The 23,609-nt window shown below is 32.9% G+C and overlaps 1 protein-coding gene across 1 annotated transcript; it reads right to left on the bottom strand.

Annotated features, from left to right (window-relative positions):
- Positions 1 to 12,973: 12,973 nt before the first annotated feature.
- Positions 12,974 to 14,070, bottom strand: LOC125808625 (protein EXORDIUM-like 3). Its single transcript, XM_049488301.1, has one exon. The coding sequence runs from the start codon at positions 14,032 to 14,034 to the stop codon at positions 12,985 to 12,987; it is 1,050 nt and encodes a 349-aa protein (XP_049344258.1). The 5' UTR covers positions 14,035 to 14,070; the 3' UTR covers positions 12,974 to 12,984.
- Positions 14,071 to 23,609: the final 9,539 nt, after the last annotated feature.

The following is a 23,609-nucleotide window of genomic DNA, read 5'->3' as shown; positions in this document are numbered from 1 at the left end:
CACGCACAATAATTAAATCCCTTGTTGAATAATAAACTACTAGGAATAATATTTATCAACTCACGTAATTTTTCCTTTTTTAATTATTGCTCGTTTGACTGAACCGTTTAATATCGTTGTACTATTTTAATTTGATAGCATCTTTTCTAGGAATATTAGCCAGTATTGTAAAAGCTATTAAGCTACTTTTTTTATTCGGAAGAAGTTTGTAAAAAAAATATCCTTAATTAAAATACGGTACAACTCCAACAATGGATGCTTAATTACGAAGTTTTGATAAGTAGAATCCCAACACGCTATGTTGGAGTTTTAAAATACACCATTTCCTGGGTCCTTATCGCCTTTCCTCGATTCAGGGTATGGGTTCTTTCTATAAGTTGAAAGTCCCAGTGTGAACTCCCCTACTGATCTGACTCCGGTGGATTTTCGAGAAGAGAGGAGTCGTGGTGGTCCCCCCGGACCGCCCGAATCCCACGAGTGAATCAAAAGTTGGATCTACATTGGATCTCACCCGAATCGCCCCATCTATCCTCCTGAGGAGGAGTTTGGTTTCAAACCCCGGTTCGAAATAAAATCCAATCCACTTTTGTTATCTCCAGTATTCAGATTAACAAATTAGAAATAATTAGAGATGAAAAGAAAATTAAAAGAACTATCCGAGTCCATAGAAACTACTGTGTGTGAAATTTAATCCCCTCAAATATCCGATGTTGTAGATTAATTTCTCTCAAGATAAAACGGATTAACCATTAAAGAAGTAGCGGTACCTCAAACTTCAATAATTTCAACGAACTCAAAATGACAGCAACAAATCACACATACAGACACGATCGATCGATTTTGTTTAGTAAGAAATGTAAGCAAGAGTAAGGAAAAAATTTGATGCAGAAAAATGAGAGAAAATCTCTCTATTTATAGCCAACAAAGGGTAAATGTCACAATTCTTTGGAAAAAAAGACAACCTTTCAGAAATGTCACAACCCTTTGGAAAAGACACAACCTTTCAAATGGTCACAACCTTTTTAGAAAAGACACAACCTTTCATAAATGTCACAACCCTTCGGCAAAGTCACAACCCTTCAGAGAGTCACAATCCTACATTTCCTGTTCACACCTTTAAAACCCAACAACTTTTACTTGGTCCTAATGTCACGACCCGAGAGCACCCCTTAGTCGTAACCGGCGTACTCGACCTCTCGGAGGTCTAATACAAGCCTCTTAGCATTCATTCATCGCATAAAACTAAAAATCATAAGGAATTAAAAACTTTCTTTACCAAGAAAACATTTCATTAAAAAAAAAACAATAGCAAGCGGAAGACTTTCTAGACTTTATACATGATGTCTCAAAACCATCTAATACTTTAGAGTACAAAATTCGGGACCAATCCCATACACAACTTAAACAATACTAAAAAGACATAAAAGAACATATGGGGTATTGTCCTCGAATATATGAGGACTCACCAAGTCTTCATCTTCAACACTTAGAAACCTATCAAATAGCCATGACATGTCACCATCTCCTAATCCCTACACTTTAGTCAAAAAGGGAAAGAAATGGGTTAGCACAATTAAGTACTAAGTATGGAAGCCATGCAAAAACATGCTAAAAGGGACGTTTATTAGAGAAACATGCTTTTATGCCATTTGGTAAAACTTCATGAAAAAAAATACAAGTATAAGAGTCACAATATCCAACCATAACCAACATACAAGTCATTAACCACTTTAGCACATACTCCACACATAACCCATTCCTTCACCTTAAACCATCCACCTCAAGTAACCCTTGGACAACACTTTGTGCAATGTATGGATATCGTCCCATACCACCATCCACACTAAAGCATCATCCTAAGGCCACCAAATGTGAACTTACCACTTATCATGCTTCATATCACAAGTCATCATGCACAACTAGTACCAATGTACAACACATGAACATAATTGACAAGTAAGCCTTTTCATCATTTCTTGACCTCTATCTCAAGTTACCCAAAGCCACACTTAAGTGAAACATGAAGTGACCGCCCATACAATCTCTTCATATACACCTAAGTGTTCCTAAGGGTTACCATAGATAAGGAAATTTACCATTACAATATAACATCAATAGACCAACATTTTTTAAGAAACCATTTTTGGAAACATTCAAGCACATAAGGGGACTTTCACATAATAGTCGTTAGACTTAGGGAACTCACTTTAGTATCTTCAAAGCCTACTCGTGCCATGTGTAGATAGCATCCCATACTACTACCTACACGTTGTAGAACCTATCCAATAACTAGAGTGCGCATCCCACATGATGGGAATAGGCATAACCGACATAGACCATACTAGCTAGGTATGGAATCCGGAGTCTATCCTACTCCGTGGAGGTTGTTCTACTTGCCAAAGGTAGAACTAGTAAGCAACCCATGTAGGCACATGGTTTAGGGGATGTCCAAGGAAGTTCATTGTTCCTAATCTCATACTCAACTAGGCCACCTTCCTAACCACATCCACTCGGTGCTAGCCTTGTTTCCCATAGAGTATTCAATCACATATGTACTTAGAGAAGGTTCCTTTTCTAGTTCAACCAACTCATAGTACCTCTTCCCAAGAAAGGCCCCATTTCTTAGTCATGGCCAATTAAGGTTCATAAGGATAGCTCATTAAATCCCCCTGGAAGGGTGCCTTAGGCCTACCGATTTTTCATTAAGGGTGCCTTAAGCCTGCCGGTCCAAGGTTCATCATTTCACACATGAGACGGGCTACCACCATTAGGTCTACCGATTTCATGGTTTTACATTTACTTAGGAAAGCTAGACTTATGAAAGGGCACCATTTCTTAGTTTTGCTGATTCAAGTGTTGGCCTAGAATTCCTCTTTTAGCATTTATAGAAAGGGCACTATTTCTTAGTTCTGCCCATTTCACACATTCATGCATTCAAGACTTTAAGTAACAAGGAGGGACACTTTAGTCTACCAACCAAGTCACAACATTTTCATTTAAGGATACTTCATAATCCAACATCATTTCATATATACATCATGAGAAATCATACTTTAACTCACAATGCTATCCACTTTACATAGGATCATCAAAAGATCACATAAAACTCATTCACATCATACCTTCACATATAGCTTCATATAAAACTCATTCACATCATACCTTCACATATAGCTTCACATAAAACTTTACATATAGCTTCATATAGGACTTTACATATAGCCTCATTCATATATAATAATATAACAATACAATAGCACTCATATAATGCCCTTCATGGCCTCAATTCACAATAATACAATATTCCAACATTATGCAACAACCTCCCCAATGCCTTCATGGCTACAATTCACAATAATACCACACAAGAACAAGATATAACACTTCCACCAAAGGTGGATTCAACCTACCAACAACAATTAATTCAATAAAGAGAGTTCAAGCTTTCTTACCATAATTCAAAGCCATAGCCAAAATCACCAAAAATCCAAGCAATCACCAATACTTCACTCATAAGGCTTACCACCCTTAATTCACCCATTATCAATAATTAATCATGAATAAACATTAAACAACACAAGAGATATCAATACAATTCACTTTACACATAATTCCATAAACTTTGAATTTATAGAAATAGACCCACTTCATAAACACATTTTGGGGTTTTGTAGAATACAAGGATTCATGGAGTTTTTCATCTTAAGACATCAAATAAACATCAATAATATCATAACTTATCATTTGAAATCATTTCATGTAAGAACCCATGAGTTTGAGTAGAAATTAGGTTTTTTCACAAACTTTGGAAAAGTTGAAAACCATTTGAAATTGGCTCTAGGGTGATAGCTTGTCCTAGATAAAGAACTCCCATACCTTTACTAAGATTCCCCAAGAAATTTGATGAAGAAAACGTCTTGCATCCACAACCCTAGCTCCCACTTCTTCTTCTTCTTCTCTTCTTTCTCTCTTCTTCTCTTCTTCACTCAAGAACCCTAACTCTTACTCTTTTAAAATGGAACAAAAATGATCCACAATCAGCCTAACACAACAATATAACCTCAAAAGAAATGATTTGTGAAAAGACCAAAATGCCCTTAAATTTTCGGACGGACTCCCTGCCAACTGCCCAACTTTCAAAGGGCATAACTCGCTCATACGAACTCGGAATCGAGCAAACTCAGTGGCGTTGGAAAGATCGTTCCAAGGGTTTTCCAAACATAATTGGAACTACTCCTGGATCATCCTGAGCTAGAAGTTATGACTGCTCAAATTTGGCAAAAAACTCACTAATTTCCACACTTGGCCGAATTTCCAGATTCTGAATTTTTTTCCAAAAATGACTACTTCCAATTTCAAGCTTCTTCATATTCATTTTGAATTGTCGGATGTTACACCTACTATAGTACAAAAGATCCATTTCCTCCCTGATCCAGGTCTTTTTTTTTTCCAATTGTGGCCTCGACAAAGGACAAGATGAAGAGGCGAGGCTAAGGTTGTTCAAATATGTGAAGAAGAGATGTGTGAATTCCTTAGTACAGAAGTGTGAGAGATTTACTTTGGTAAGTTTAGGAGAAGTAGAAGTAGGTCGAAGTTATGTGGGCGCGATTTCCCTAGATTTCCCTTTTGATTATGATTATTTTCTCTCAAAACATAACAAAATACTTATATCATAATAACTCTAATAACAACGTTCGAACGCAGAGACACACTTTGACATTGAACTGATTAAATTTGGGTTGAATTCATGCAAGGTCCAACCTTTAAGCCCCTAGATCTTAGGAGTAGTCCAGTCCACTTTGACATCCGGTTCAGCCCAAGGCCTTTATTCCTTTTATTATTATTTTTGGAAAAATTGAAAATCAGATATAAGAAATAGAGCTTAAACTCGAAATACTGGAGGAGAAGAATTATATCTTTTATTGAGATACAAGAATATTTGAACTTTTGTTGCATGATGAAATTCAGAGGGATTTGAGAATTTTCTTTATGTTGATTATTCAAAAGATACATCTCATACAATGAGGATTAGACCTCTACTTATACACATGGCAGTAACTGCCTTCTAATATCTTCTAACTACCTTCCTAACAATATTAACAAACTAACTAATTATATTCTTATCACATTTAATTAATTACTTAACAAACTTCTTCTATGCTATCTTCAATATTCCCCCTCAAGCTGGATGTATTGAAAACATTCAATACTCCTAGCTTGGCCAACAAAAAGTCATGTTGAGATCTCCCTAATGCCTTTGTCAACAGATCAGCCTTCTGCTCCTTGGTGTTGATATAACTTGTCTTTATTAATCCTTGCTGCATCCTTTCTCGTATGAAATGACAATCAATCTCGATATGTTTCGTCCTCTCATGAAATACAGGATTTGCCGCTATTTGCATAGCTGCTTTGCTATCAGAATGTATTATAGTTGGTTCATGCACATCCATCTTTAATTCCTTGAACAAATTGGTTACCCAAACTATCTCAGCTGTTAATGCTGCCAGACTTCTATATTCTGCTTCTGCAGAACTTCTGGATACTGTATGCTGCTTCTTAGATTTCCATGCTATTAAAGATTTGCCATACTTCAGTATATAACCAGTCACTGACCTTCTGCTATTGAGACATGCAGCCCAATCTGGATCACAGAATCTAGTGAGCTGAGCTTGTTTATCAGAACTCATGAGTATGTCCAGACCTGGTGCTGTTTTAATGTACCTGACTACTTTTAATGCTGCATTCCAATGAGATACTGTTGGTTTTTTCATAAATTGACTTAAACACTGAACAGAGAAAGCAATGTCAGGCCTTGTATTTGTAAGATATAATAACTTCCCAATTAATCTCTGATATCTATTCACATCAGTAAATAACTCAGCTGTTGCATCATGCCTAAAATCAGCACTTATCATCTTTATGTTACACTCCAAAAGAGTTGATGATGGCCTACATCCTGACAGTCCAATATCTAATATCAACTCCAATGCATATTTCCTCTGGTTCATAATGATTCCTTGGTCTGATCTACAGAATTCAATTCCCAGAAAATACCTCAACTCCCCCAAATCTTTTATTTTAAAATGATGATGCAAGACCTGTTTGGTCTCTTGTATCAATGTAAAATCATTTCCTGTAATCAACAGGTCATCTACATACACTAATACTATTACTAGTGTTGATCCCTTCCTCTTTGTGAATAAAGCATAGTCTAAATGACTTTGTGTATATCCTGATGTCATCATAACATCTGTAAGTTTTGCATTCCACTGCCTTGATGCTTGTTTAAGAACATATAAAGATTTCATAAGTCTACAAACCTTATGTTCCCCCTGACTTGTGAAACCTTTAGGCAACTCCATATAAACCTCTTCAAATAAATCTCCTTGCAAGAAGGCATTGAAAACATCCATCTGAAATATTTGCCAATTTTCAGCAGCTACAATGGCAATGATAGATCTTACTGTGACCATTTTCACAACTGGTGAAAATGTCTCTTGATAATCAATTTCCTCAGTCTGACAATACCCTTTAGCCACAAGCCTAGCTTTGAACCTATCCACCTCTCCATTGGCCTTATACTTGATTTTGAACACCCATTTACACCCTATTGCTCTTTTTCCTGGAGGCAAACTCATAACCTTCCAAGTACCATTACTTTCTAGTGCTGCAATTTCTTGTTTCATTGCTTCTACCCATCTCTGATCTTTCACAGCCACTTCATAAGTACTAGGTTCAGTGTCTGCAGACATGTCACTCAGATATGCTTGGTAAGAGGTGGAAAGATGATCATAAGACATGTAAGTAGCTAATGAATAAGGGTGCACTGAATCAGTCACATGAGTAACATAGTCCTTCATCCACACTGGTGGATGGACTGCTTTTTCGGAGGAATTTTTGTGTACAGCATCAGAAGGATCATTATGCACAACAACAGGGGTGTCATGACTATCAACAACACCTTGGCTCATGTCATAACTTATCTCATTACCACTACCCTTTTGAACTGGAATATCAAGATCTAAGCTTTCATCATTAAATGGTAATCTGACCAGTGTATCATCAGAATCAAGCAATGTCTGTGTTGGAAAAACTGGTACATAATGATCCTGCACTTGACTAAATGGAAATATATGTTCTTTGAATACAACATCTCTACTGACCATAAATTTCTTCATCTTCAAATCATATAAGAGATATCCTTTCTGAGTGAGTGAATAGCCCATCATAACACATGCATCAACTCTTGAAGAAAACTTATCATCCTTCACTGATTTAGTGCTATAGCACAAACAACTAATGACCCTTAGATGATCAAGGTGTGATGTGGTTTTGTGAAAAACCCCATAAGGTGAGTGCCCTTGCAGCACACTAGTGGGCATCCTATTGATTAAATACACAGCTGCTAACACACACTCACCCCAGAATACAATAGGTATAGATCCCTGAAACCTAAGAGCTCTAGCCACCTCAAGTATGTGTCTATGCTTCCTCTCCACAACTCCATTTTGTTGTGGAGTGTGTGGACAACTACTCTCATGGATGATTCCCAAAGATGAAAATAATGCATTACATTCTCTGTTAAAATTTTTTGTACCATTGTCGGATCTTACTCTTTTAACTTGTTTGCTGAACTGAGTTTGAACTAGAGCAAAAAATGATTTCAAGGCAACAATAACATCACTTTTGAATTTCAGTAAAAACAACCAAACCATTCTTGAATTATCATCCATAACAGTAAAAAAAAATCTAAAACCATTATGAGTAACAGTTCTGTAAGGTCCCCATACATCAAGATGTATCAGATCAAAACTAACATTTGTTCTAGATACACTTTTAGGAAATGGAAGCCTGCTTTGCTTAGATAAAGGACATATGGGACAATTATCACATACATCATGAGTAGCATCTTTGTAAAGTCCCTTCAAGATTCTAAATGAAGGATGACCCATCATGTAATGTCATCTCAATGATTGTGAGTCTGCCTTGGTCAGCAAGCACTTGTTATTAGCAGTCTCTGTCTAAGGAGAACATCTAGGAAAGTAATACAGCCCTTCCAATTCCTTACCAATCCCATTCACCTCTCCATTGAAGAGGTCCTGAAAAACACAGAACTCAGGAAAGAAATGAACAGAACATTTCAATTGTCTAGTCAACTGAGATACTGACAACAAATTATACTTAACTTCAGGAACAACCAGAACATTTTTTAATACACCTCCAGCAGGTATGATGCAACTACCTGAATGAGTAACCACTGTAGTGTGGCCATTGGGAAAATAAACTCTCCTTCTTGTGGCTTTGTTATGATCACTAATATTATCCAAATTTTCAGACTTAGGAGTCATGTGACATGTTGCCCCAGTGTCTACAATCCAATGACCTTGTTTGCTAGACCTTACATACTTCTTATTAACATTCAAAACAACATCATAACTACTCTTTCTGTGAGAATCTAAGAGGGCATTAAGATCATTGAAATTACCTGCCATGTTGACTATCTCTTCAGTTTTCTCTTCTTCATCAAGGAACCTTAATATTTTCTGATACTGCTCTGGAGTATATGTTGACTTCATAGCAAGTGCCTGCAAATTAGTTCTAACAGAATTGAACTCATGTGCATTAGCATTAGCTTTGTGTCCTTCATCAACTGACCCAAAAGCATCTTCATTGCATTTGTCAATTTGCACATTATTTGCTAGATCTTTTTCCTTGTTCGAGTTCATTCCTCTTGCTGCATTGGAGGATCTATAATCACCAGCATGATCATACTTCTTTTTAAACTTCCAATCCTCAGGATATCCCACAAGTTTATAACAGATGTTTTTAGTGTGCCCATGCATTTTGCAATGGTCACAAAACAGATTTCATTTCACTTTCTTCTTGCCATTATAGCTTCCTCTTCCAGCATACTCAGCCCTATCTCCATGATCTGTATTTCTATTTCCATAACTCATCTTGCCTGCATACAATGATGTGGCCTCGAGTATATCTCCTCTTGTGCGCATTCCTGATGTAATTCTCTGACTCTCATCTGAAACTATCATCGCATATGTTTTGCCAACATTAGGCAAAAGGTTCATCATCAAGATTTGGCTTCTTGCAGGACCATACAACTCATTCAACCCCATTAAGAAAGCAAATAGTCGCAGATATTGTATGTGATCTACATATATTCTAGATCTATCACAATTACAAGAAGGAGGGAGCACAAATGCATCAAATTCATCCCAAAGCAACCGTAACTTGGTAAAATAAGTTGAAACAGTTAGGTTACCTTGATGAATTGTGCAAATATCCCTGTGTAGTTGATAGATCCTCGATCCATCTACCTTATCAAATCGTTCCTTCAAGTCTTCCCATACTGTTGCAGCATCTGAAGCATACACTATCCCACTTAGCAGCTCCTTCGAAACAGTATTCATGATCCATGCCAACACAAATGCGTTGCACTTTTCCCATTGTTCATCTAATTCAGGTGTGTAATCACCCTTCTTACACGTCCCAAGCACAAAACCAAGCTTACTCTTAGCTCGAAGATTGATCATCATTGATCGACTCCACAACGAGTAATTTTCTGATCCAGTAAGTTGGATTGTAGTTAGTACAGATCCAGGGGTGACTGATGGATGGAGATAAAGAGGATGATTCCTCTTTGATTCGATCAATTCCATCGTTTCTGATGCAGCAACAGAAGAAGTAGAAGTCGTTGTTGTATCACCTCCAATCGCCATTGCAAATCACAAAAGCTCTGTTTTCCAGAATCAAATCTACAAGTTGAATCAAAGAATTATTGACTCAATGCTCTGATACCATGATGAAATTCAGAGGGATTTGGGAATTTTCTTTATGTTGATTATTCAAGAGATACATCTCATACAATGATGATTAGACCTCTACTTATACACATGGCAGTAACTGCCTTCTAATATCTTCTAACTACCTTCCTAACAATATTAACAAACTAACTAATTATATTCTTATCACATTTAATTAATTACTTAACAAACTTCTTCTATGCTATCTTCAATACTGCAGATTCTCAAAAACTATTAAATGGCGTGAATTGCTCCATTGATTAAGCATTTCAGTTATAGTCAATTAACCACATTAAGCACTTCAGTTACAATCAATTAATATCACACGCTTTTCATGCATCTCGCTAAAAATGTATCAGATACAACAGCTAGATACATGTATCTACAACCTAATCATCGATAAAAAATGTAATATTGAAAATTAGAATGTATCTAAGTAATTAGATACCAAATTAGTGGAATTTATGTAAGTTGTACTTAAATATATAAGAAATACTCATTGAAAATTCATTAATGAAATGTTCTCTTGATCTAGCAATAGAAATGAAACGTGTTACCAGGGGCGTACACACATGTACGCCTGTCCAATTGGACACCCTTCGTCGGAATTTTTTTTTGTATATACACGTAAAATGATATACAAAGTGATTAAATCACATATTTTGGACACCCTTGACATAATATATTGTTATAACCTAGTGGTTTTAGATGTCTTAAATGTGTGTTTAGACATCTTTAATGAGCCCGTGCTCGCGTTTTCAAATCTCACTTGCAACAATTTTTTCCCTTTTCAAAAAGAGCTTTTGTTGTTTAATTTTGGACCCTCTTCGTGAAATTTCAGGCTCCGCCACTGCTTGTTACCATTCTTGATGAGAGTTTGATTCTTATTGACCACATATAATTTAAAATCATTGATAACCCATAAATTAAATTTGAATGGTTGAAACCTCCTATGCAGTGGACCAGTGGATGATCTACTTAAGAAGTCATAAAGTGAAGCCATAGGCAGGTCCAAGAAGCTAGCTTTGTTGTCCCACACAACTTCTTTTTAAGGTTTGCTAAAGTGACGGATTCTGAGGTCCCTAATTTTTTGCCTTAAAGCCTATCCATCGCCATTTTTTTCTTCTTCCATCTTTTTTCTCCAATCAACAATAGTTCAATACAACTACTTGTCCTTTCCCTTAATATTCACCCACCTATCAAATAGGAGTGGACACGATAGGGTAGATATTGAATTATGAACACCATATTGAAATTGAATTTTTTAATATTGTGGTGTCTAATATGATATTTAGTATTTACTATGAATTATTAAAAATTTGATATTCGATATAGTATTTTGTATTTATAAATATATGTCGAAATACGAATAGCATATCGATGTATATAGTTACATATTTATATAAAATCCATATACATGTGTAGCTATATAATACTACAAATAAATAGAACAGTAACTAATTATTATGACGTTGAAATTTTGATGATTTTCTCTTGATTTAAATGTTCTTTTGGGTGGATTGATTAACAAAGAAAAATTGTTAGTACGCTATTTTGAATATTTTTACATGTGTAAGGTATTAATATGATATAATTGAGACATTTTTAGAAAAGTAAAAGTCCTAATTTTTTGTTGTACAAATATATGTAAGTTGAAGTTGACCAAACTATGATAACCGAATCGTATCGCAAAATACCAAAATCAAATTTTAAGATGCCAAACCATACCAAATTAATTTGATATAGTAATAATATAATATTTTAAAAATTATAAATCAGAATTATCAAATCGAACTTTTTAATACCATACCATTATAAATCAAAATTATGTCTATAAAAAAAATCAATAAACACCTATAAATATGTTATTTTAAATTCAGCTGTAATTATATTCTATGATATATATATATATTATAAAATCGTAACTAACAAGCTTCAAATTTTGAATGTGAACATATTATTATTAGTGAATATATAGGGACAAATATTTCAGTCATATTGAACTGTTTAAGATTAAAATAGGTCTCACCCGTTTCCTATCCAAAATAAAGAAAATATTTTTCTATACTGATGTACAATATAAAATACACTTATACTATCCTATCAATTAATCAAAAGATAAGTTGTATGAAATCTGTTAGATATATAAATTAGACAACTAATAATACATTAAAAGATATTTCCACCATGACCCACTTGAGAGAAATGTTACTCTCTCGTTCAAACAAAATGAACCTTTTCTTTTGCTAATAGTTTTGTTCGTGACATATTTAAGACTATAAAATTAAAATATATTTTGATATATACGATAGCACAATTTAAATTTAGAACCACAAAATTAATTATTTTTTTCTTAAACTCTATGCCAAGTTAAATTAGTTCTTTATTTTGTAAAGAGAGGGTATATATTTTGCACTTGTGTGAAGTGTAGTTATTTTATCCAAAAATACAAATTGTCAGAAATAGTATATACTTCCTCCGTTTCAAAATGAGTGACCTGGTTTGACTTGACACGGAGTTTTAAAGACTTTTAAATCTTGTGATCCTAAATTAAAGTTATGTCAAATGTACTAAATTGTCCTTCAATCTTGTGGCTTTAAACATGCCACGTGAAAAACTGAAATTAAAATGTTACTTAAAAAAAAAGATCATTCTTAAACAAACTAAAAGAAAAAAAAAGTCATTCTTTTTTAAACGGAGGAAGTACTTATTTAATTATATTCATGTTTTTGTTCGAAAATATTTGAAATGTTGTTCAAAAACTTTTACCACTTTTTTCAAAATAAATGCATGATGTCCCTACTGACAACATGCTCTTCATATTTCTTTATTTCTCCGAGACAGCACTGGCACTTCTCCCTAACTTGAGATATTTTATTTAAGATATAACTAGGGCAAAATATCTTCAAATGTGCACCACTTTTTCATATTCAAAACAATTCATAGTGCTTTTATTTTAGTATACACAAGTTTGAATTTCAATAACTTTTAGGTGTGTCCGATTGAATTTTCACTACTCCCCATAGTTAAGACAGCACTAGTTAGAAAAGAAAATAAGTTATCCATATAATACTAACAAGCTCAACATGAACCAAAACTCTTAACCAAACAAATTAAAATATAAAACAGACCCCTACACACATTAATCAAGCAGCAAATGAAAATTTTACTGATCAAGTGCATTAGGCCCAGTACAATAATTCACAACATGATTCCACACCCACTGAACCAAAAACTTTCTTCTTATCCCATTCATATTGTACGTTGCACCATCTTCACCGTTCAACATTTGCCCCGTATACGACCCGCCACCACCCGACCCATATATCCCTTCACAAAGATCCGCTATCTCCACCGGAAAACTTGGATCTTCACCTGCATACCAAGCATTCACCAATGGATTCGTAGATAACTCAGCAATTTCATGAGCAATCACACTAATCATTCCGTCAACACCAACATCATTATTCGGCGATTTCACAGCTTTGAAACCCCGACCCATGTAATCGGGTACGGAAAATGGGTATGCACAAACACCTGGACATAGTTTGCCGGAGTTACCTACCCATGCGTATGGTAAAGTGTAACCCACAATTGAAGGGAAAGTGAAATAGTGAAATCCACAAACATCTTGGCAGAAATTTTCAACATAAACATCATCAGATGTGAGTAGTAAATACACACCGCTTTTGGAATTTATCGGTAGAGGGAGAGTGGTACTGGCTGCAGTGACGGCAAATTTTATCACAGACTGAATTGATAAACGGGTTAACGATTTACCATGAGAGTAAAGCCGGTCGTTTTTTTCAGCTCCTATGCGTACATTACCGGAGATGTTGGCTCCGGTTTGGTCGGTGTAACGTTGGACTGTTTTCCACCAACCGGAAACTGACGGCGGCTTGGAATCGACGGCGGAGATTGAGTTGATGAACTCCCGGATAATTCTTTTCTGAGATTTGCCCCATTGGCCGTACCAAATGGGGTAAACGGTGATGTTGGCAGTGAGAACAGGACCCATGTGGTATTTTAACTGGATTAAGTCCGATGAGCCTTCATACTTTTTGGATGGGCTGTACAATAAATCGGTGGTGTTGGGCTTTTGGTTGGCCCATGGACGCCACCCATTAACTGGGGAAGTTACTAAGAGTAGGAAAATTCCGGTGAGATGATAGAAAGTCGCCGGAAAATATGATCGGTGACACTGGTCCATGGTCATGTGGAGTCGTAGTTGGTGTTATGACAGTAAGAGTGGAGTGAACACTGAAGGGTGTATTTATTTGCATGAAAGGAGTGAATAAATACTTACATTAGTACTTATTTTTTTCGTTTTGCGTTTGATATTTATATTGAAATTCGAATAACTCAAAAATCATTTTAAAAGGAAATGATACTTAAAAACACAATTCATAGTCAAAATTTTGAATTCAAACTCTTTAATTAAAAAGAGATTATATATATTTCACGGTGATTTTCTATTTTTATTTCAATATTTTATTGTATTGTATCACATTCTATTATGCGAGTTTAGATATTGGTGCTAACTGCTAACTTGTTGTAGGGTGATAATGGAAAACAGGTGTTTTCTTTAAAATGTAGTTGGAGAAGTGGGGTAGGCCTGCCTAAGAAAGGGATGGGAGCCAGAATCAGTGACTGATCTTATGATTAATAATGGAGCCAGAAATTTAACGAAAGACGTTTAACTTCTATACATTATATAATTTTTGATAAAAAATATGCACCAAACTATTTTAACCTGAGATGACTGCTGGTAATTTGAACTGATCATGTCCGATGAGTCATTAACCTTGGTCTGTGTTGCCATAGCTATAGCCTATATGTTTTTAAAATTTCGTTTTAGTCCGATGAATTTTGGTTAAAAGTAAAAGTTCAATTTAGAAAAATCAAGAATGAATTGATTTCTACTTTTTTTTCCCTTCAAATCTATGCTTGCTTTAACTAATAAATCAATTTAACCTTTTAATAAGTTTTAATGAAGTTTATTCATACTAAAGAGAGATAAAACAATAATTTAATCAAATAGTTCTTGTGATTTCAATAAGGGATACCGGATATTAGCACTACTTAGATCTATCTTTAGCTATGTTTTTCTTTATTGCAAGTTTTCGAGTGGTTCAAAACTTATTCATGTTAAAAAGAAATAAAATAATAATTTCGTCAAATAGCTCTTGTGATTATAATGAGGGATAACGAATCCATTTATTTGGGCAAGTCATAACTTGTTAATTTATTAACTCAATCCAAGTTGATGGACATATAACTTATATTAATTTAACCTAATATTTCCTGTTCAAATTCAATCCAAACTCTCGTTACAGTTTTTCAAATGAGATGATGAACATGCGATTTTGAAAAATGAAATTCCAAGTACTAAAACTTTTTTGATTCCAGCGTAAATCTTCTTTTGTTGATTTCTCCAAGTATTTTTCGAGAAAAACAATCCCCAAGATTACAACTTTGTAACATACTCCTCTTTTTCTCATTTTTTTTTAAATGAAGAAAACATCAAATTTAAAGTATAAAATCAAGAGTCTATTTTCTCTCATAAAAAAATTAACACCAAAAGAGTATAGCTTTAAAATGCTTTATCGGCATTCAAGTCTCAAGGAACAATATACATCGAAGCAATGCATGATAAAATTTCCCAGATTAAAGAGTTATATTCTATGTATTTTTAGTTTTAAGTTAACAAGAGTAAAAAAATTCTTTATTTTTTTAAATTTCATGTCAAGTTAAAATCAGACATAAAAATTAAAACGAATGCAACAATAATTCATGTTCAATTAAGAATAACTGACATATCAACAAATTCATCAGTCTATTTCATTAAATTATACAAGTAATTAATTAACGAACCTTCTACTACATGTAATGTACACGAATGTACAATTACTCAAATCAAATATGAAATCTTTACATATCACCGTAAGATCATTTTCATTAAATATTTTGTTGGTAAGGTCAATTCAAAGATAATTTGTTTATATTGGGGCTTTAATATATTATATGTTTGTATAGTACATGATGACTTGTTAAATTTGGTAACAAAAAATATATATAGCTAACCTTAGTGATAATCCAAAAAAAATCTGGTGTTAGTTAGACAGTTCACTCCGTACTCTTACCACATTTCACTAAGGTCAGAAATTGATATGATTTTCTTCTAGTACTATACGTTACCATGTTCTTTCCACTACCTTAAACAAACATGCCCTACCATTGGTACGTAACTCAGATTGCAAATCAATATACTGTATGCTTTTAACACGCCTAACGTTCAACGCTCGAAGCTTACCTAAAAGTTCTTACTATCTTATTATATTATAAATTTAAAGATTAAAAATCGATAAGGGCATATATAGTATTGATTTTTAAAACACCGGTACAGATAGACATTAAAATTAGAAGAAAAAAGTTGCTATGTTTCAATTTCACTGCCTACTTTGTACTATATTGTGAGCAGGGACCAATATGCAACTTGTACAAAAGCATTATACATTTGACATATTATGCAGTTGGAACTGTCACTCATGGTGGTCCAACTCTAAACACAAATTCCCTCCCTCCCCATTTACGCCCTGTTCATTTTATACATACTTCATTTAAGAAAAAAAATGGAAGTTTAAGTAGTATTATTTAAAGTTAAATTATATAAATACTAAAAAAGTGGTGCCAAACTTTTTTAGATTACGAAAGAAAAATATGTGATATAAAATGACAATGGAATAATAAATTAAAAGGCATGGGAAACAACAGAAAACATAGACGTAGCATTGATTAAAGCTAAACTCTTTCTAATTATTAAAATGTCATTTAAAAAAAAAAATGAAAAGTGGAATAATAAGGTAAAGACTTGGGAAGGGTAGACGTTGTCGAAATAATTTGCATAAATTAAAACAATACTTTATTAACTTAAGAAGTAGTGTTGTCAAAAAAGCTCAATTTAGTCTCATCCAATTCAAGTTGCGCAGATTAAGAAATTTAATGGGATAAGATGGATCGATCCTTCATTTGAAAGGGTTTGAAATGGCCAATTCAACTTAACTCTAGAACATACTAGAAGGGTCGTGGGCTGAATTGAGCTACCCCTCTTAAAAAAAAAAATTAAATTCAAATTTAAAATTTTGTAATATATATATATATATATATATATATATATATATATATATATATATATATAACATAGATTATACAAAAGGTTAGTGGTGCTTCAAATTATAATTTCATAGATGAAAGATATAACATCAAGAAAATGAAAAGATTTTCATATTAAATGTGGCAAACAAGTAATTTTAATAAGTTCAGATAAAATTTAGCAAAAAAACAAATTTGTATAAAACAATTATAGATTAAAGATTTACTTGTTTTAAGTCAAATTAAGTACTCCCTCTGTCTCAATTTACGTGACATATTTCGGATTTTGAGATTCAAACAAATCTATCTTTGACCGTAAATTTTTCCTATATCTTTTAAACATTTTGAATTATCAATTATTGAGACTTATAGTACTTTTTATGTAGTTTACAAATATATAAATTTCATTTTTAAAAAATTGAAAATTTCATGAGCAAATTTTCGGTCAAACTTAAACTGTTTGACTCTCAAAAAGCGAAATGTGTCACATAAATTGGGACAGAGGGAGTAATATCTTTGGCCCATGGGCCAATCGCCACCTCGATCCAACTTCGATCAAGCCTCAAGACCCAATGACTTACTTACACTGAATTTATAAGCCCCAATTATAAATAGATTTGAAAAATCTTACCCCAATTCTACTTTAATTGCGGGTTAAAGTGAACCAAATCTATTTTGACGGCTCTATTACGAAGTTACAAATTCATATGAAAAGATATATTAGTTAAGTAATAAAAATTTACTTAGAAAAACACATTGTCTTCAGAAGAACAGGGTGAAAGGTAGTTAATCATTGGCGTTAATCACGGCTTGAATTGTGCCGGACCTGGTGATTTTTGTGATTTCTTTAGCAATTTAAGCAGAAAAAGGGAATCTCATATGGATGTGAATGATTAAAGAGGGCAAAAACAGGATAAACAAGTAAAATAATGTTCTCAGTTCTCACTGTTCAACATTATATGTTACTATTGGTATTGGATTAATAAGTGAGTGAAATCTCTAAATTGGAAAGTTAAGGAATATATAAGTTTTTTTTTTCTAATTTAAATAAATTCAGATTGAATTGAATTTTTAGTTTCAATTTCCAATTAATTGGCTTGGATATTTTTGTTAGGGTTTTGCCCTGATTTTCTAACCATAATTTAAGATTTATTTTTCCTTAAAAGAAAAAACAAAACATTACCATAAATGTTTTTACTTTTCTTGAAAGGAATATATAATATTCTTTCATATTTGGTTTATTCTCTCATTTTAGGACTCTTTTTCTAGTAAGAAAAGGTTTTAGAACTCTATAAATATAGGTTTTGTTTCTTCTAACATAAAAACAATAGAATCCACAATGTAGTCGTTTGAGACTTTTGTTTATGGGGAGATTTATTCTCTCAACAGTTATAATATTTTTCTTTTAAATTAGTTTTCATATTAATAATATTATGTTTTAGTATCGCTTTATTTGTCATCTAATTTATCACCGTCTTGATTGCAATTGTAAGCTTCCGCATGACGCCCTAATCACCCCTTCAGAACCCAACAAGTGGTATCAGAGTACATGGTTCAAAGATCCGGTAGTCCTATGGTTCAACGAGGTTGAAGACAGGCTCAAGATGGTTTCAAATCAATTTGTAATCAATTTGATGATAATGAAGACTTTTTGTCAAGCTACATGTGGAGAAGAAGTTTCAACCATATTTTTTAAGAATAAAAACAAAATATTTTTAACCCATTTTTAACCCATATATTTTAAACTTTATTTTTAACCATGGCAAGCAACAGTGATTGAGATTTTGTGAGGAACAAGATTATCATGCAATGAAGAAGACAGATCAAGCTTTGTCAAGAAAATCCAGCCAAAAGGGGAGATTTGTTAGGGTTTTGCCCTGATTTTCTTACCATAATTTAAGATTTATTTTTCCTTAAAAGAAAAGACAAAACATTACCATAAATGTTTTTACTTTTCTTGAAAGGAAAATATAATATTCTTTCATATTTGGTTTATTCTCTCATTTTAGGACTCTTTTTCTAATAAGAAAAGGTTTTAGAACTCTATAAATATAGGTTTTGTTTCTTCTAACATAAAAACAATAGAATCCACAATGTAGTCGTTTGAGACTTTTGTTTATGGGGAGATTTATTCTCTCAACAGTTATAATATTTTTCTTTTAAATTAGTTTTCATATTAATAACATTATGTTTTAGTATCGCTTTATTTGTCATCTAATTTATCACCGTCTTGATTGCAATTGTAAGCTTCCGCATGACGTCCTAATCACCCCTTCAGAACCCAACAATTTTTTATTTTCGATTTGAATTTTAGCCTTTAAGTAGGTCGTAGCAATTAATATCTTCAATTCACATAATAGTTTGCTCCTTAGGATGTAAGACTTTTGATAATTAAGGGAAAAAGGGTCTGATATACCCTTTAGACCATCTCCAATCCACCTCTATTTTACTCTGCATTCTCTATATTTGAAAGTAAAATAGAGAATGGGCACTCTAACCCATCTCTATATCACTCTTTATTCTTCATATTTAGAGAGGGGAATAGTAGTTCTCCAAATTTGGAGAACTATTATTCACACTCTCTATTTCACATTTTCATTATTTTATTATCATTTCTATTACTTTCTAATTAACATATTATTTTACATATAATGTCATTAATTAAATATCTAATATTCATACTTCTTTTTAAATGTAAGATAGTATTTTTAAAATATATTATTTAATATATACTACTTTCATTCCGAATTAATAGTAGTTTAATTTTTTCTAATTTTCGTCAATAATATAATTAGATTTTATTATTAATTTTCACTATAAAGAATACACAAAATTAAAATGATAAGATGAAAAATTTACTTTAAAAATACAATACATAATATGATAATTTAAATACAAGATAACAATACAATACATAACATTATAATTTAAATACAAGATAAAATACAATACACAACATAATAATTAATTCGCGATGAAACAAGAATCATGCCAAAAAGATGTTGAACATGCACATTCAAAGTTTTACAATCACGCTTTGCAATTATTGCAGGACCATCACGTTTTTGGAGAAAGGAAGTGCTACATGATATATTCATGACTACATGTATTATACTGTACAACATGATAATTGAGGATGAACATAAACTTAATGCACTAATTCAAGATGTCGTAGAGCCTCCAAGTGCAACAACATAAATGGTGGTAGATGAAAATATCTGTTTTGAACAATTTTTAGCTAGACATAAAAAATTAAGGACAAAAATGCTCATTTTGAACTCCGTAATGCATTAATAGAGCATTTATGGGAGCAACGTAATAATTTCAAAAATTGAGTGTTTATATAATTCTATTTCACTTTTATCTGAATTTTTCCATTAATTTGTATATTATATAATATTATCTTGCAATTTATGTTATTTAAAAATTTAGAATAAAATATAATTTTATATTAAATAAAAATTTGAAAAAATAAAATTTTATATCACATGAAAATTATATAAAATAATTATTGGGAAAAATAAATAAGGATTTATATTATGGAATAAGAAAATAAGAATGAAATAAAAATAATAATATAATATTAAGGAGAGAAAAAGAGATTCTTTTTTTAGAGAGTAAAATAGAGAATTGGGTTGGAGTTGATTATCTGAAAAAATAGAGAACTCTATATTTGGAGAATAAATTAGAGTGTAGGATTGAAGATGCCCTTAACTTTACCATTTAAAGCTGATATATCACTCGTTATGAAAATGACTCATATATACTTTTATCGTTATTTAAATGACTCATATATACCCTTACGGTTAAAAAAGGAGCTCACATATACCATTCATCTAATGGAAGTGAAAAAATTAGTTTTGAATTTATTTTTTTGACTTTAATTTTTTTTTAAATTCATGTAGGGCATATATGATCCTTTAGAAAAGTTCAAGGTATATTTTAATTTTGTTTTCGTACATAAATTACTTTTTGACTTCGTGATTATCATTATTTGAGTTTTTTTTTCTTTCATTCTTTACTGTAAAGGAAAACAATTTAAAACTATTTTTTTGCGGCTATATTGTAATTTTGTTTTTGTCACGATCCAGGGGTACACCCTAGATGTAACATGACACATAGAACCCTGAATGATTTCATGTAAGCCACTTAGCATATCATAACATAAGATAATAGAAAAGTGCGGAAATTTTAATTTTTTTTTCATACAATCGAAGTCTTTTAAAAACAAGCGAAAGTCTGTAATACTTTGTCTCAAACCATCTAATACAACTTGAATGAATCTTTGGAACACAACCCATACAAAAGTCTAAAACATAAAAGATAGGCATAACGGAAAGGTGGTCAAATCCTTGATGCTATGAGGACTCACCAAGTCTTCAATCCTTGCTATACTATGAACTTATCCTCTGTGATGGAACTCAAAATCGCCGAACCCTACATTTGATAAAAATGTAGGCAAGAATATGCGTTAGTACAAAATGTACTAAATATGATAGCTAGCATAACATCATAAGAGCATAACAACACAGTCATAAGCATAATCTCCAATATAGACACAATATAAACATTAGTCAACATAAGACATAATCCATAAACATATGAGATACATCATATTCATAAGCATAGCCATTACTTAGATCTTCATAACATAAGAGAGCTATTACTCAAGTAACCTCAAAGCATACTTGTGCAGTGCATGAATAAGACCCCATAATCTCACCCACACTAAGCATCACTTTTAGGTCATCATATTCATACTTACCATCCTTGGATCTCATCCTTAGCTTAGACCTCATAGACAAGGGAATCTTCACCTTTAGTCTTACATATCATGGAAGGCAACTATAGCAACAATCCAAGCTAAGCATACTACATATAAGAGACACACTTCATAAGTAGCTACAATTTATACTTGTGCGATGCATGAATAAGACCCCATAATCCTACCCATATTAAGTATCACTTTAGGCCATCATACATAAATGATTACTATTTATCATTTCTAAATTACCAAGGAATAGCACCCTATTAGGCTAGACCAAGCTACCAAAGGAATAACATCATACTAGGCTAGGCCATGCTACCATGGAAAGCATACTATCATGCAAGTACAAGCTATTCAAGGAAGGGTATTATTTCTCCATCCTAGCTACCAATGAAATGATTTGGTCCAACCAAGTCATGCTACCATGCAAGGATTCTATGATGCTAATGCAAGCTACCCTTATGAAGAGTGTGGTTTCTCAATCTAAGGCAACCATGAGGTCTTATACTCAAGCTACCATGAAATGGTCTTGTCTTACCAAGTTAAGTTATTCATGAAGGGTTTTCATAACACAACTTCAAGCTAACATAACTAAGCATGCTTTGATTCATTTTAGGTGAGCAAGCCTTTCAACCTAGAATCATTCTATGTGAGAGAACCTTTCATCCCCTATCATATTCATGCCTAAGTGTGTATATGAGAATATCCTTTCAACAACACAACAACATATCATGATCATAGATACTTCACTCTCAAAGTGTTCTTAAATCATATACATAGGTTCTATAAGAACATACATAATCTCATACTTTACCTCCTTAAGGCTTCTAAACTCCCTTTAATCATCATATCTAGAATTCTACATTAGACGTGGATATCATCATAACTCAAGTTATTCTATAACTTCATACATTCAATCATTCATAAGGTAGATTAGGTAGGTATAGTCTTTCCATAACAATTATGTCTAATAGTCTACCATTATCATATAGGCTTCACTCTTAAAGCCTTAACATACATAATTCATCATATTGGCTTTACTTTCAAAACCCTAGAATCAACATTCATGACTACAAGCTTTACTCTCAATGCTTTAGTTCTTAAAATCATCATACATACTTAGATTACAAGACACTCTAATCACATGCTTCATTCTTAAGTGATTTTAATCATATATCATCATAAATGTTCAATCTTAAGCTTTACTAGTCATGATCCATCACATATACATTATTCTAATTCAATTCATGTCTACTTGTTTTTATTCTTAAACAATTACTATACATATCACTAATTCTAGAAGATCATCTATGAATCCTCAATTTCCCTTTACAAGGCATAAATCCACATTACTTCAGTTTCATCAATTAGACTAGGGTTAGCCTTAGAAAATATGTAATTTCATCATAATAACACGATTCACTACTTATTCAATCATAAACAATCAATATCCACTCAATTGGATTCATAATCAACTTAACCCACAATATTGGAAAGAACCCTAACTTGAATTGGGGATTTCATCTTCACAATTGTGGAATAACTAGGGGACTCCATGGATGGAAGAATTTATGGATGAATAAGCTATCATACCTTGATTATAAAGCCCTCACAAAGATTGAAAGATTGGAGAAATTTGACCTAGCTTTGACCATTCTTCTTCTTCCTTTTCCCCTTCTCATTCTCATTCTCCTTCTTGGAGGAATTTGACCTAGCTTTGACCCTTCTTCCTATTCTTCTTCTTCTTCTTCCCCTTCCCCTTCTCCTTCTCCTTCTCCTTCTCTTTCTTGGAGGAATTTGACCTAGCTTGACGTTTCTTCCTCTTCCTCTTCCCCTTCCCTTTCTCCTTTTCCTTCTCCTTCTCATTCTCC

The sequence above is a fragment of the Solanum verrucosum genome, unplaced genomic scaffold, assembly GCF_900185275.1.
Source record: "Solanum verrucosum unplaced genomic scaffold, falcon-dt-bn FXZP01000251.1, whole genome shotgun sequence".
In the NCBI taxonomy this organism is placed as follows: domain Eukaryota; kingdom Viridiplantae; phylum Streptophyta; class Magnoliopsida; order Solanales; family Solanaceae; genus Solanum; species Solanum verrucosum.
The sequence above is the reverse complement of the archived record's forward strand: the minus strand, read 5'-3'. Positions and strand labels throughout refer to the sequence as shown.

Excerpts from the sequence above, each read along its gene's own strand:
- LOC125808625 (XM_049488301.1), bottom strand. The coding sequence starts at position 14,034 with ATGACCATGGACCAGTGTCACCGATCATATTTTCCGGCGACTTTCTAT.